Genomic DNA, 17356 nt, shown 5'->3' on the forward strand with positions numbered 1-17356 from the left:
TAACTAAGTTAATTTTCACCCCGTTTGTAGTGGTACTAAAAATAAAAGTATAATCTCAAAAAATAGGTAATAAAATTAAAAAAAATTGAAATAAAGAATGACAAAATAAAAATGAAATCAAGATACAATTTATATGAAGTTAGATATTGATGATTATGGTGAGTTATCACCAAAATAAATCCCTAATTATATAAAATCAAATATGTCGAGCCTTCACAAAAATACAAAAATGTGAGGTTTGCAAGACATAGACTAAGGAAGGAAGGGTTGGAAGCTTAGACAAAGTCTAAGAAGGAAGGCTTGGAAGTTTAGACAAAGTAAGGAAGGAAAGGCTTCCAAGGCTAGACAAGTAAGGAAGGAAAGGCTTCCAACCTTAGAGTGGAAAGCTAGACAAGTAAGAAAGGAAAGGCATATAACCTTAAGCAAAGGAGAGGAAGCCATGGGGCCCAGCCTAGGCCTCCAAGGAAGGATAAAGTCTAAGTCTAGTTAATATATATATCCATTTATATGTTAAAGATCGGTTGTCGAGGCTTGAGGTTGGAAATGGGCCCCACGCCTAAGCTTAGCAAGAAGGATGGAAATAGCACCGCGCCTAAGCTTAAATAAAGAAGGAAAGAAGTTTAGACAAAGTCTAAGTCTGGAAGCAAGGAGTGGGGGCCCAGCCAAGGCTTAAGTAAAAGACAAGGAGGAAAAGCTTTAAGGTTGGAGGTAGACCCCATGCCTAGGCTTACCAAGGAAGGAATGGTGTCTAAGCTTAAAGAAAAGACTGAGTATCTAAGCCTGGAAAAATACTAAGTGTCTAAGCCTAGGAAAGGACAAAGTGTCTAAGCTTAGAAAAAGACTAAGTGTCTAAGGGAGACTAAACAAAGGAATACACTCTCTCTTGGTAAGGCTTAGGTGAAGCAAAGATGGGGTGGCCCCCACTGGCCAAGCTTGGCAAGGTAAAGAGAGATGGAGCTCGACCCAATTGTCTTCTTTTTATGCCTAGACCTCAATAACATTTTGGGTATATATAAGTAAGCTAAATCGAGGCTAAACCTCGATTGAGATATATCAAAGCCTGGAAGCTCGATATTGGTTAACATCAATCCAAATTAGCATTGACATATTGATAAATGAGTATTCAAATGACTGACAAGGAATGTTCTATACCTAATATTATCGTATCGGGCCAGGGCCCATATTGCACGGCCCAAAGTACTAGAAACCCTAATCAGATGCCTATAAATAGGCCTCATCAATTGTTTGTCAGGACATTCTATTCACAATCAATTCACACACATATTTGTTACAACACTCTCTGCAAATATCAGAGAATATACAACATCATCAATATATATTCATAAGCATTCATCATCAATCAATCATTACATAAAAATCATATATCATTAATATCTTCCATAGATCGATACATCTCTATGGGAAAATCATCATACACCTTAGATTTGTCAAGAGTTTATTAGGTTTGCACTCTTTTTGAGAAGATCTTGATGATTTTCATGGTTAAACTCACTTTGTGATTGAGTTCTACTTTTCATGCTCAAACAGATATATAACAGAATATTAAAATACTTAATGTGTTTAAAAACCTATATAAAGTATAAATTATTTTCATTTTTATTAAACACTCACCTTAATTGATCAATCACATGCTTTACTATAATATTAGCAAAGAGTGTTGTTTTAAGTTATTATATATACAACAAATCAACAAATTTTGGATGTGAGTGGTTTACTAGCTATTGATAATAAGCTTTTACGTGTATATTTTATTTTGACTATAGCGCAAAACTAGAGAAGTAGAGAGGTTACTTGGATTAGTGATGCTCAATGTATATTCCTATTTGATTTGCAAGGAGTGTGGGCCTTACCACTAAAGTCTTATACGAGTAAGATTTAATTTGCATATCTAATTGTAGACTGGCATATGGTCAATTCTTACAGGTATAATTAAAAGTTCATAAGATCTCTTTAAATCTTTTTATTTGTTGTAAATACCTTAAAACAACACTCTTTGCTAATATTATAGTAGAACATGTGATTAATCAATCAAGGCTAAGTGTTTAATACAAATTAAGATATTTTGTACTTTATATAGGTATAAGCACATTAACTATATCTTAATATCCTGAAAGTATATTAGAATTGGTATTGGTATGTTTTAATTTTTATTTTGTCATTTTTTAAAATTTTTTAATTTTATTACCCTTTTTTGATATTTTGATAATTTTTTTAAAATATATTTTGATATTTAAGATGTTAAATATGATACTTTTATTTTCATTCCCGAGTGGTGCATATTAATTCGTTAAAAACTAAAAAAACAAAACATTTTCCTCTTCTTTTATCATATTAACTAAAGTTAGTAGTTTGATCTATTAAATTTCTAATAATTACTTTTCTGTTTGTAATAAAACCCTAAATTTACAACAAATAAAAAGATTTAAAGAGATCTCTCAACTTTTACTATCTATAAGAGTTGGTCATAAGTCAGCTTAAAATTGGATATACAAATTAAATCTTACTCATGTAAGACTTTAGTGGCCGGAACCATAATCTTTACAAATCAAATTGAAATATACATTAAACATCACTAATCTGAGTAATCTCTCTAGTTTTATGATATAATCAAAATAAAACATACACAGGTAAGCTTATTATTAATAGCCCTTAGCTATAGTGAATCACTTACGCCCAAAATTTGTTGATTTGTTATATATATAATGTCAAGAGAAAAAAGATTATACAATCACACTTTGGTAGTTAGGTTATGTTAAAAGAAACTATTAAATATAGTATTAAGGATCTAAATACCATTAAACACGTAAATCTGTTAAGATCTATATGTTGTACAAGACGTGAAGCTAATCTTGTGCATTACATTTGGTTTTCTAATTTAACATAAACTAACATGGTACCCGCGCGTTGCGGCGGATACAATTGACACAACGCCATGATGGTTACCATCAACAAACCTATGTGTTGTGTTTTTTTGAAGAAAACAATACTCATGGACTTTGTGTGTTTTTTTTTTGTTTGTGTGTTTTAGTTTCTAAGTGGTGGGCTGTGTGTATTGAAGAAGTTGGGTAAGGAGGGCATAAGTGTAGTTTCGTCATGTGTAACTTTTAACATTTAAGAGAGAGAGAGTTCTATTCTTTTTATAAAGTAGTATAGATAAGGTGGTTGCTAGCTTAAAAATGTTATGGAAAAAGTTTTTTAATGAAGGTTTTAAAAACGAGAAAAACATTAAATAAAAAAAATAACAAAGAGAAAAAAGAGAATTTTAACAGAATGTTTAAATTGATCTCACCAAAACTTCAATGGTAAAGGAAGTATGCCAGTCAGCGAAAATATTAAGTTTTTCTTTTGGTTTTCATATCACTAATTAGATGAGTCAAAGATTCAAAATTTACTATTCGGCTTGTTTAGTTATTTGAGTCGAACGAGCTATTCAAGCTTTATAAGTCATATAGTCCCAACGAATTTAGATAAAATGAGTTTTATGAGTTATTTAACTATATGATAGGTTTATTCATGTGATAAAAAAATGAGATATTTTATAGTTTGAGTACAAATGATCTTGTAAGTATGTATTTGTGGATTTGATGTTTGGTAGCTGATTAAAAGCTGGTGTAAAAAGTTTCCTCTATATTTACGTTTTCTATTCGAGATCTCTTGGAGATTCATAAATTGACGAGTATTTCATCTAGTAGTAACTTAGTTTTGTATGTGGTTATGCTATTAACATGTTGAAGCATTTGGAGAGCTCAAAACGAGTTAATTTTGTGGTCTAGTACTCTAGTCAATGGAGAGTCTTGAAGATTTACAATTCCTTGGTTACTTTTGGATAAAAAATCATGTGAAAAGAGACTCAATCATGTAAAACCTTAGGAAAATTTAATACTACGTAGATAACAATATTTTTTGGTACTTGCACTGTTGATTGCTATTGTAATCTCATTAATGACAATGTTTATGAACAGTAACGTGCCACGTGACGCTGTTCTGTTGGTCCACCTGTACTTTGCGTTTTTTCCCAGATTTTGCCATATCGGATTCCGTTAAGGTTATTTTTCGTTCCGTTTTTCTTGGTTTCCTACATAGCTTTTTTTGCTTTTGTGTTTTCTTTCTATTGGTCTACCTATACCCCGCGTTTTTTCGGATTTTGCCATATCGAATCCCGTTAAGGTTATTTTTCTTTCGGTTTTTGTTGGTTTATTACGTAGTTTTTTTGCTTTTGTGTTTTCTTTCTATTGGTTCATCGTATACCCCACATCACTATTTAGATTTTGCCATTTTGGATCCCGTTTGGGGTTTTTTCTTGGTGTTCATCATAGTTTTTTGGCTTTTGTGTTACGAATTAATATATTGGAAACTTTTACTCAATATTTTTTCCCCTTTGTTATTTCTATTTTCGTTAAAGTTATTTATCTTTCGGTTTTTCTTGGTTTTTTGATATCTTTTTTTTTCCTTATATGATCTCTTTTATTGGTTCATCATATACCCCGCATCACTATTTAGATTCTGACATTACGGATCCCATTTGGATTTTTTTCTTTCGGTTTTTTTTGCATGGTTATCAATAGTAATCATGTTTATTAAAACTTGACATGTGGCATCGGTTATAAAGTAACACATCATACGTTTCTTATAGTTTGGATTTTGTCACATTGCATCCTGTTCGGATTTGTCACATCTTTTTTTTTTTATATTTTTTTAGTTTTGTTTTTTTTCAGATTTTTTTATTACGGACTACTTCTTTTGTTTTTTTCATACTTTTTATTTGGCATTCAACCTTATTGTGATACACCCCGTACCACTACTTGCATTTTGCTATATCGCATCTGCTTAAATTCTGAATTAATATATTAATATTTTTGTCATATCACATCCCGTTAGGGTTTCTACTACAGGTTACGTTTTTGGTTTCTTGCATACTTTTAAACAAACATATTAATGACAAAATTATTTCTAATTAAGCGGTCAAAAATTCACAGCATATATACTAAAATAACGAACCATTTCAACGAGGGAATTGAGACCCCGCAACGCGGGGTCCAAAATTTTCTAGTTATAATGAAGTTGGTCATTAAAAATTGAAGTTATAAACTTGAAATATAGTTAAAAGAAAAATAGTAAAGAATATAAATAAACAATATCGAGTTAAATATTTGAGAACACACTTCGATAAGTTATTATTAGGGGACTAAAACTCTAAAATATACCAGTATCTTCTTACAAGGATAAAAAAAAAAACTTAATACTATCAAAAAGGAGAAAAAACCCTAAAACAATGGCGGCGAGGAAATCAAAAAAGAACCAAGGAGTCCTATCAAGGGTATCATCAACAATCTCTGAATCACCAATCATATACAAAGGCAAACAAGCTGCTTCTGATGCAGGTTTCGTCGCTAACAAGCTTCTAAGGAGCACAGGAAAGGCGGCGTGGATCGCAGGAACCACTTTCTTGGTTCTGATTGTCCCGTTGATCATCCAGATGGACCGTGAGGCCCAGTACAATGAGCTTGAGCTACAACAGGCTAGTTTGCTCGGCACTCCTCCTGCTGGTCTGCCTCAAAAATGATCCCCTTTTTATTTTAATAAAGGTTCTTGCTTTAACTTATGTTTTCTTTTCTTTTCATTTTTTAAGCATGTTTTGGAGCTAATTATTTTGTTGGGGTTTGGGGTATTTTCGATAAAAAAAAAATTTTTAAGCTATGATCAGCTTATAAGCCAAGCTTGAGAATAAGCAACGCGAAGAACCCAGAAATGTTGTACTAAGTAAATTGTAGATTTATAAGTATAATTGTGTGACTTGACTTAATAATGACTAGGATTTGAGATTAGGATACCTATATGAGATTTTATTCTTTTTAAGCATCTTTGTGTGTGTTTTTAGAAAATTAGGTCAGATATTTTTGATGTATAATTTTTATTTTTATGAATCTTACGATACGAGTCATGAAACGAATTTCACCAAACGAGTCGTAGAGCAGTGCACGTGCAATAACTAGTTTCTCTTTTTTCTTAAATTTGAGTCACAAGGTTGGTAATCTATACACCACCATTTTTTTGCCATAAACCACCTAACATGCGTCACATGACTGTACATCTTAAAGCATGTTTGGTGGTGTACGCCTAAAAACTGGTGGTGTACGGATCATCACATATAAGTTTGGCAGCGAGTTTCTCATGGCGGTGGTTGAAGAGGTGGAATGTGTCATTTTTATTGGGTTTAGACAAGGGGTGGTGTACTGATCATCACACATAAGTTTGGCAGCGAGTTTCTCGTGGTGGTGGTTGAAGAGGTGGAGTGTGTCATTTTTATTGGGTTTAGAGAAAGGGTGATGTGCCTTAGCTGGGACTAGAAGCTTATTTTATATGGAAACTTGTTATAAGTAGTTTTCATTTTCGGGATTGGAGAAAGTTTAAGTTCGAAAAGCTCTTAGAAGACCGTTGTCAAATGCTCCCTTAATCTTAACAATGGAAGACCTGCATTATATATTACTATGTTATAGATAATGAGCATCCCTGGTTGTACTTATTTCACAAACTTTGTGACTGTTTCCTTAATGGCATCCAAGTTAAATATACTAGTACAATTTATATACAACGCTGTCAATGCATTAAATGAAATATTTTTAGCTTACAGGGATTATAAACTTCCATTCATAGTAACCAGTATTACGTGTATTTAGCTTCAAAATTTATGTCAAGGGTATATAGATGAGTTGATGTATAAAGCCATTAATCTTTTACTTGGATAGAAAGTAGCAAGTTATAGTGCTAGTTCAAAAAGAAAAGAAAAAGAACCTCATACATGTAATTGCTCACATGAATTTTTATGTCTCTTTTATAACTATATAGACATCCCAGAAAATGAAGTAATGCCCACAGTTCTATGCCAAAATAGCAACATATATACTTTAAGGGAACAAACATACAAGTTTACAAAATTTAGGTAAGGTAGACTCAAATTGTCTAGACTAATGTGTATAGTCAAAAGTTTATGTGCAAAGCCATGATTTTATAGTATAAAATTATATAATGTTCATCTATGCTAAGCATAATACATGGGATGCAAAAAAAATTTTTTGTTTTGTTTTACTCCATGAAGCGAGTTTTTCTGATTCCCATGTATTTTGTTTATGTTATAATTAACATTATGCTTTAGTCTTAAATAGTGTCGGCCTACTCTAACTAACTTAAGATGTAAATTCGTTTAGGCATGTATATTTCCCCACTCGGGAGTTATCTACTAGATTGTCATAAAGCTATTAGCACAATAGAACTGTGCTAGATTTGATGACATAATTTTTCCAAGAAACATACAAGATGAATTCATTGTAAATCATTGTAAGTAGTTAAAAGCGGGGTAGTGTATGATGATTTTATAAAAGTTAACATTGTGATCGTCAGTCCAACTATTCAAATGAAGTATTCATAGCTTTTTGACATAAACTTTTGTTTACCATGAAGTCCTCTCTCTCATAAAATTTGAAGGTGGTTGTATATGAGATGACTTACGGTGACCTGATTACCTGAAAGTTGGTATCCATATCTGTGGGATTGTCTCTCTGTCCATCATATAACACATGTTTATTAAGTTAATAAAAAGTTAAGGATGCAATCTAAACTTCACTTCTGATGTTCAAATAGAGTAGCTATACCTATCTATATATAGCAATTATCCTGACGAGTTCGTTTAATTGTAAGGCTATGATCTTACTGCTAAGAAGAGGGGATATGATGTAAACATCTGTATTTCTCATTGATCTCGTCTTGGCCTTTTATTTCTTATTTCTCATGAGTCACAACCAAACACAATTCTGTCATTTTCAATACATAAAAGCCAACATACAAACTTGCTATGCACGCAAAGCTTTTTTTGTTTGCCCTATCTTACTAACGCACCACCATCAACACCACCACATAATCTACCTGCTGTGTAGTTTTTGCTTTTCACTTCTGTTGTGCCGCTACAAGGCTAGATTATTCTGAAGAATAAAATATATAACAGTTTTATCATTTGAAATGGTATGTTGTTTCGGAATTATCTATGTTATGTACTCATTCAGTGTTTTATGCCTAATTTGTGTAATCCTTTTAATTGCTACATATATCATGTATTATGCATGTGGAAGAATTGATGTTGCATTTTTGTTTGGAGGTTAGCCACATACCACTATACCAGGACTAAGTAATGGAAACTAGGAAACTATATTGACCTAATTACGTAACAAATAAATCATAAACCCAAATACAGATAATAGATTAACAATGCAGCTACGTTATCGCTGGTACACAATGGTGTTATTCACTTATCATGGAAGTTAGCACGTTAAGAAAAAGATGATGATCGGATAATTGGCTATGCACTTGTAGTTATAATCTCACTGCTTTAAAAGTTGTATGAAGTAGTTGAAATATATATATGTAGAAGGACCGTTTCAAAGTGGTTTTCCTTGTAAATCTGAGGCATTGTCTTAGCATAACTTACTTTTTAATCATATCTTTAAGACGAAAAAAATGGAAGTTTTATCATCTAAAAACACTTTTATGTTTAAAATTAGACTATTTATGCACTTATGTTTTGAGTCATACATTAGACTATTCGAGTTCGACAACTTCAATATGTTGCTCTTCTAAGATCTGTGGATTTGTAATATTTGCAAGTGGATTATCGTTAGTAGCATCTAGAAGAATGTTGAACTTGGTTAGGTCACTCCATTTTGCTTGAGAATGTGTTTGCTTTCCATTGAGTTTGCCTTAGAAGAATTACTGTTTTATTCATTGCAAACTTTAACATCATAATAGTACTAAATAAAGCTAAACTAGAAAACTGTAATTGGATGGCAAGCTATATCTATGATATATGCTTTTCTAATCTTAATGCACAGAGTTGTTTCGTCTTTTCGTTTTCTGTAGAATTTTCTTTTCAGGCAATTGTATGCCCGACTAGGTTAGATCACGGGATGTAAGGACTACTATGGTGTATGTGGAATTATGTGAAATTCCACATATGTAAATGATGTAGCTTAGAGGTTCTATATAAATGAGTTAAGCTTCCCAGGTTTGAAATCATTGGTGAACATGCTATGCAACCCAAAACTCTGGGCTCAATAAGTGCAAGGCGCGCTTGAGCTTAAATTTGTCAATACAAAAGAGATTACTCTTGATCTTAAATTAGACTCCGGCGTGCAAAAATGCAAATATTAATTACAGAACTGCTTTTTTACATGTCAGATGCAAAATCTTTTAGGCTAATGAATTGAATTAATTTTTTACATACAGGTACCCGCCCAACCAAGCATAAGTTCAGCTGACACAACTAAAAGTCAGCTTGTTCATCATGAAATAGAGAGGATCACTTGGTAGGAATGTTTCGTTTATATTATGGATTTATTGTTTTGAAAAGATGTTTTGTTGGATTCTTTTTTTTTTCTTTCCCTCTTTCTATGTCATATTAGTATCAGTTCAAGAATCGAGTGTAATACATGAGATGATTATTCTAAAATGGGTACATGCTCACAGCAATCATATATTTTAGAACTTATCCGTTCATTAAATGATTGTACTACTTGGATTTGGCTTTTCCAAATAGGTATTGTTACCATATTGAGAATCCGAGATGCATATATATCTCTGCAATCTATCTTGCAATTTAGCGTTACTTTTTCCAGCATTCTGTAAAAATAGTAGTTCAAATTGACGAATAGAACAGGATAGCCAGTATTGTGTCTCAACTCTCAAGTTGGTTAGTAACTATTTAATCTCATATAAGTTTGGAGTTCTTGTGTGACGGATGAATCTGTTGACTTGATCCTAGAAGGGTGTCAATTGTATGTTGTTTGTTCTTTAGTAATCATGCTTGAATTCTGTACGTCTTGTAGCTATTTTTGACTACAATGAGAGATGGTTGCTTTGTCATTTCTGGAATCATGGAGCCTAGAGTCTTTAGAGTAAATACATACGGTCTCTCTTTGGCACTTGTGGGTCTTATTTATCCGTGGACAAGTGTTTTGACTGTTTAAATTCAGCCCATTTTGCTGTTGACTGAGCTACATGGCTTGTGCATAACTGCACAAGCACTGTTTATACATTAATTAAGCCTGCGTTTTACTGGAATCTTTTTGGCGCTGCAAGATGGAAAGTTAAGGTTTTAGGTTTAGGCATTCAACCGTGTTGTTATCTTTTTAATGTGCTAGTAATTTAACAAATGATCTTTGTTTTGTTTAATATGTTCCAATTATAGCTTATTTATCTAAACATTACACTTTATGACACATCGTTTTTCTTTTCTATACCGATTAAAAATGTGGCACGTCATCTTTTTTTTTTTCTTCTTTCGTGCTCAACTAAACTCGAACTCTTAACTGTAATGGGTGACTACCTCCAACAAGATCCTTATTGCCATTGTTTATTGGAAACAGCCCGTAGACATTGGAATTATGTCAATAACAAACATAAAGCATAAATTTTTTTTGATAAATGTTGGAAAGTCAGCAAACCTCTCGGCCAGGCTAAAAAAATGTTTCCAACAAATATTAAAATATAAATACAAAATTTTTCTTGTGGCTTTTGCTGTACTAGTTAAATATGTAGTGTGAGTATGAAATCCGTATGTTGTTTTACAAGTTACATAGTAGTGTGAGCATCATATGACCCAATGTTAACATACGTTTCTTTCCTTTGGTATTAGGTAGATTTATTTGAAAGTGAGAAAAGTAAAAACATTTTTTTTATTTAGTTATTACAGCTAAGCATTAAAAGTATTGTATAGTTAAATATATTAAATTTTGTTTTATTGCATATATTTAACCAAAAATGAAAACGAGGTTTTTCAAATTGACATTGATTCACGGTTTATTTCCTTTGGTGTATTATGTAGTATTAACTAAAGTGTTTTCTTTTATATATAAGAAATATATAAGATTTTGCTAATATATACTATTTTGCTAATAAGAGCCTTAACTTATCTAACTATAACTAATTTTTATTTATGCAAAATTGATACTAATGACAATCTTAAACTATATCATATAAATTGTATAGTTATCACTGGTGAACCTTGTTTAATGAAATTAAATTAATTAGCAGGAAGATATAGCATATTCATAAAGGGGTTTGCTAAATACAACCTTTAGGGCTGTGTTTAAGGTGCATAAATTATTTGTACATTTACCATGAAAATCAGGGGGTGAACTTTTAATATGGAAAGTACAAGTTGTTTAATGCACGTTAAATACAGCCCTTAGCATTTCCCATTCATAAAATATATGTATTAACCTATTTAATGTTTATTATATTGATTATGTTTTCAGATTTTATAATGAAATTTGAACTTCATTTAATCCTTCCAGAAAAATTCGTTTATATATGGAAAATCTATAAAGCTTCACTTAAAATGCTAAAATTGTACTTTTCTATGCTAAAAGTTCACTCTTGTATTTTATGATATGCCTATTTGTTTAGCAAAACCTTTTATATATTCGCTTCAAGTATGTTTGAAAAGAATATTCCCTTTAAGCTAGTGAAAACGTATACTCATGTGTAAAACATGACATACTAATTAACTTGATGATAAACGGTCCAAAGACTTATCTTTTAATAAATCTCTTAAGTTCGTAGCTAAAGTTAAAACATGCTCGAACACACTTTCAAGGTGCACTCTTTTAAGTTCACAACTTCTTTTCACTACTCAATAGTTTCGTTACATTGTAATACGATCGCGACAAGTAAACATAAGAAATACACGAGTATAATACCACTTCAAACATTATACTGTCACATTATTCTCACATATATTCTTAATACGAAAAAAACGATAACCGACTCATTATCAGTCCCAGCGACCGGAAATATTCTTAATACGATAAGTTAAAGTTAGATCATACTTCAGAAGCATGCTTGTTTTTGTTTCAACATATCACAAGATAAATGGTATCCAGCTGAAAATCAGGCTAATGTACAGATTTAACTTACTAACTTTTGCAAAAAGACACATTAAGTAGTGTTTATATATGCATGAAATGCATGATCAGCAAATCTCACATTATTTATCAAGTGATTTCTTGTAATAAGATATTTAATTTAATACCCCTTAATACAAATTTGGCTTAATATTATCATGACACAAATGTCACATGTTTGGACCTCTGTCTTAGAGTTTGAGACACAATACTTACACACGAACACCCAAACCCAACTATATAAACAGGCACTGTTATAATATTTTCGCTTAAGTTTTTTCTTTTAGGAAAAAATTAGTTTATTTTTTCAACATGTCAAAGCACACCTACATTAGTCTAAAAGATGTGTTGAAGAATGAAGGTGTGGTTTCTCCAAGTGCCAGGTTCAGAAACCATTCTGTTTTTAAAGAAAAGCCAGAGCTTCGAGCGTTGTATACTAATATGCCTTTAGACAAGTCAGTCATCGAAGACCTTTCGTCAGCAAAAATCAACACTTTTGGTGTAAAACAGTTGTTTCTGTTCTGTCTCCAAAAGATCAAAGATTGTGCACTAACTGTGGTTTATATGGTCAGAAGGAAAAAGGGAGCTTGAGAGTTTAAGTAGAAGATTTGAGTGTTATTTTTCTTGTTGCTTGTAATTGGAAGTGGTGATAGATGTGCTTTAGGCTTGTATCTAAAGGTTTGTCTATTATTTGAATAAAATGTGTAATGTTGTTGTCTTCTATTTTGTCTGATTTAGTTATAAGTTCTTAAGTCTTAATCTTTCATTGTATCTCTGCTTTTCAAAAGTTAAATAAGAAAAATAATACTCATACCACATTGCATCTTATATTATGACATTGTGTAATAAAAATGGAAGTTAATTAATTTCTTTGATTATCTTATATGTTATGGCATGAATTTTGATACTAATTATGCTACTCTTAATTATTCAAAAGTCCTGGATGATAATATTTTCTTATTTAATTCTCAGAATTATACCAAGAGATTGAAGGTAAGAATTTTGTTATGTTTCAAAAGCTTTAAGATTGTACTTGGCTTTTCGATACTTACATTAACTTATAAGAGCATTCTTAAAATTTGATTAAAAAGGTAAAAGTCAAGAGTTTAGTCAATTTATATGTCTAGATTTGTGATTAGCTATAAACGATTTCAGTACACCACGGATGATGTGTATGCATATAGTAGCAAAATTGAGGTAAGAACACAAAAGTCTGTTCAGAAGTTTGAAAATGTAACTTGCACCGACACTTTTTATAAGAGAAGCTGTTGAAGTAGTTAGAACGCAGCTGCGTACTGGGTGTATAGTGCATATTGTGTCCAGGTTCAAGGTGTTACAAAGTTTTGCCAACACCGATATATGTAATGTTCTGCTTTTAAAACCTACAAAACCTGTTAGCAACACGTTGATGATAGAACTTGTACGAATCCTCCAACCATAAGCTTCATCTGAATATTTTGTAGCCACATTTTTGTTCTCAGCTGCCTTTGCTGTTTATGGAAGCTGCCACTGCATCCAACCACATGATGCCATTATTTTTTGACCCGTTAGAGATTAAACATAACCTAAAGGACCTTTAACATTTACCAATACTGTTTCATTGTTTGAATACATCGCCCACAATGGAATTGATACAGATATATGCTTGGTCATAGGACTACATGTGCCTTTAATATACTAACTCTAAAACAAATCAGTACAGGCATGGTTTTTTATCCATAAATTGTAAATATTCTGTTTTCTGCAATGATTTTAATGAAAATAAAAACCAATGTCTATAGTTAGGAGCGCTTCCAGAAGACGTTAGCCTTAGTTTAGTAAATATGGAACATAGAAGTTACCAAAAAGAGCTAGGCTTTAGGTCGGAACTCCATATAACAATTAATGCACGTGTTGCCTTCCGTCTCATTGACTAGAATCTCATACTTATTCAACTTTGACTATAACAAAATGAACGCGTGCACACGCGTGGGAGAAGTGCATTAAATTAAGATAAGGACAACTTTGTGAATGCGACAATCGTATTGACAAAGACCAGAGAGACGGATAGTAAGTATCTGATTTACATAGTTCCACGAGAAGCACGGGGATTAATTCAATTGCATATGTATTACACGAGAATTCACCAGGAAACTTATTTTCGATTCTCAAATAGCAAATTATTCAATATATCAACCAATCATTACAAAGGAGATATGGGCGCGTGCAGGGGATCAATGGGAATACCCAAAGGGAGAAAAAGAAAGGTTATCCAAGTTATCTTATGTGAACATGATATTATTTACATAAACCCAACTTTCAAAATGCTTGCTATAACAACTAAATCACTGATGATAGAAATACCTTGCAGGAACACAACTATTCTTTCAAAGCTATGATGGTTGCACTTACAACTATTCTTGCAGGATCACAACTCAGAACATTGTTGAATTGGAATATGAAATCTGGATTTTATCTTTAAGTTTGCCTCTGAGGTTAGACTACGCTAAGTATATATGATACACATGACATGTGATGCAAGACTTGCGTCAAACTATTATGAGTCACCATGAAAACGGACGGTATGACTTGGACTATTTCCAATACCTAATGTAACAGTTTTGGGAATATTTATCTACTGCAAATATGGTAGCCAAACACGTAAATGAATAATTAGTCGGTACACTTTGCAATTTTTCTTCTATTGAGCCACTTTGGGTACTTATCACAGATTCACCAGGAAGCCAGATAATAGCTCCCTGTCTATGGTCATTAGATATATTATGTTTCCTATTTTAACAAAATCCAACTTTAAGGTTTCTATCCGTTCAATTGTTTGGCTTGTTTTTTACAACATCCATGCCTATCTGTTTAATGGAATGGTCATCCTTCTATTACCGAATTAGGATCAACGATGGACAAATTAAACAAATGCACCAAAGGTATCTATATATGAAGTAATAAGAAACTACTTGACATTCCATACATAGAAGGATTTAAATGATATCCTAACGAAAGATTCAAAAAGCTCAAGTGCGTACATGGAAGGAGAATGCTCTTAAATTGGGTGTTTGATTTAGCAATCTAAAGCTACCGTCATACATATTGAAAGTTAAGAACAAATCCTAAGCTATTAAAGTTTGCGTGCACGTATTAAACGTGCCACTCATTACTAAACGACACCGAAATGGCCAGACTAGCTTTTTAGGTATGTTCATAATCCGAATTTTGTAGCTTTAGAGCTTTCTATAGTTCTTTTGCATTTCAAGATCTTCAACTATTGAGTTCTATACACAAATACATATATTCATATGTTATGCTACAACATTATCAATTCTACCTGCATATACACACTAATGTATGATGGTTAAGCAATAAAAGGAAGTCGGAACTGTCTTAACATTGTCCATCATAACCCTTTGGACTTCTGTTAGCTGAGCTTTTGGATTTGATATCTTACACATATTGTAAAGATGCTATAAACAATGATCCATGTGTTTCTTTATTCTAGGCCTATTAGAAAATAAGTGAACATGAACATAAAACTGTAAAAACACAGTAATTTTCAGAAAAGATACTTCACAAAATCTGCTACAAAAAATAAAGTCAACACACCCGAATTCCTGATCAAGATTATATGCAATACTAAATCGATTTTGGAATAAGTCATCGTCGATATCATCTCCAGGTGATCAATCACTTCCACCATTGCACTGTTTAAATTCAGCAAATTTCTCAAGAAACACAAATGTCACACTGCACACACCTCTCTATTGATTCACCTGCAACTGCAAGAGAATTTGCTTTGAATGTATTACAAAATCATACTCTTAGTAATGATTAATGGATAATGTATGTGGAGATCACCTAATTAAGAGTATATGGTTTCACTTATGCTAATTTCGTTTTTTTTTAAATGCTAAATGATACCCTTAACTCCTTTAGCCTTTTGAAAAATCGCTCTTAGCCTTCAATATATCAGAATCTCATCAAAGATGTTATTTTCATTTCAACAATCATAGTTGGTCAATGTGACAAGATATGGAACACATTGTTTACATATCATCCATAAGGTATATGCTCAAACCTGAAAAAAATTACATATAGAGATTGAACCACATTGTTACATATCATAGGATGCATCCAAAAGGTATGTGTTCGAACCTATGAGTATAGTGAGTTTGAAGCATATCTTCTTAATAGTTCTTTTGAAATAGTGCAAAGTAGGTGCATGATGAAAAGAGCTACAATGTAAAATATTGTCACTTGATTAAGCTTTTGGATTTTAGCCTTGTATACAAAATACAAATACATATGGACACATGCCATATATAAATTAAAACCAGATGAAAGCCCGTGCGATACGATGGGACGGTGGTAGTAGCGGTGTGGTAATGGCAGCGACGGGTGGTGGTGGCAGTTTGGTTATTGATATAAAAGTAAATGATATAAAAACGGTAGTGTAGTTTTTTCAAAAAGTTGAGGGATAGTTGTAGTAAATTATTTAATTAATGGTATTTTAAGCATACAGGTTAATTATAAAAGAAAGTTTTTGAAAAAGTAAGGTTCGTATGTCTTTTTGAAAGACTTAAAAGTTTAAAAGAAAAAAAAAAGGAGGTGTTTGCTTTATTAAGAAGTTCTAGATTCTAGATTAGAGTTATATCTGATTTTCAGAGTTTCAAATGGGTTGAAGGGTTTAATTTATAAAATGTGGGTTCTATTCCTAAGCATCTTGATTCTCGAATATCTGAAGTATGTAATAAATTAAGTTTGAAAATATAATCATAAATTCATTAATTTAGAAGTTTGTTTCATTAATGCGAAATATTTAATCTTCATCGTTTACTTGAATGAGTCCCTTTCAATGTTTTCAAAACCGTGCCAAATTGATCAAAGGGTAAGTTCACTGTCCAATCAGTAACCAATCGGACATACCGAGCAAGAAAAACTAAACTCTTTTATAAGCAATTATACATTAAAACGGAACTGAAAAGATATATGTATCAAATAGAAGAAAATATTACAATATGGGGCTCATTGGTGTAGTGTTACGCGCTTCCAACTTTGTTTGTCGAGGTCACATGATCGCTTATCAAGCGATTTTGTTTTGCCCTTTTTCAAATACATTCCAACTTGATCCGGACCTTATCGAAGAGCCAGTTACCCATCCGGTTCATGGTCAGTTGAACCAGCTAGTCCAGTCAGGTTTCCAAAATAATGGTCCCTTTAGACTAAGCTTAACTTTGATGAAATTCTACTTACTTTATGCATAGGGACCTTGAAGCAACCCCAAACAAAACACCAGGCCTTGTTATTGCAATTTGCAATCACCATAAGAAAAGTGCACACCTACTTTTTCTATAAACTGGGCCCATCAACCGAATAAAATTATGATTCCCATCTTT

The 17356-nt window shown here is 32.2% G+C and overlaps 1 protein-coding gene across 1 annotated transcript; it reads left to right on the forward strand.

Moving 5' to 3' along the window:
• The first annotated feature begins 5215 nt into the window (after positions 1-5215).
• LOC122588705 (mitochondrial import receptor subunit TOM9-2) lies at positions 5216-9556 on the forward strand. The gene is made up of 2 exons (XM_043760874.1): positions 5216-5606; positions 9295-9556. The coding sequence occupies exon 1, from the start codon at positions 5294-5296 to the stop codon at positions 5582-5584; it is 291 nt and encodes a 96-aa protein (XP_043616809.1). The 5' UTR covers positions 5216-5293; the 3' UTR covers positions 5585-5606; positions 9295-9556.
• The last annotated feature ends 7800 nt before the right edge of the window (positions 9557-17356 follow it).

This window comes from Erigeron canadensis, chromosome 2 (assembly GCF_010389155.1).
Source record: "Erigeron canadensis isolate Cc75 chromosome 2, C_canadensis_v1, whole genome shotgun sequence".
Taxonomy (NCBI): Eukaryota; Viridiplantae; Streptophyta; class Magnoliopsida; order Asterales; family Asteraceae; genus Erigeron; species Erigeron canadensis.

Bases quoted from the DNA above. Each gene is read 5' to 3' on its own strand.
- LOC122588705 (XM_043760874.1), top strand. From the start codon at position 5,294: ATGGCGGCGAGGAAATCAAAAAAGAACCAAGGAGTCCTATCAAGGGTA.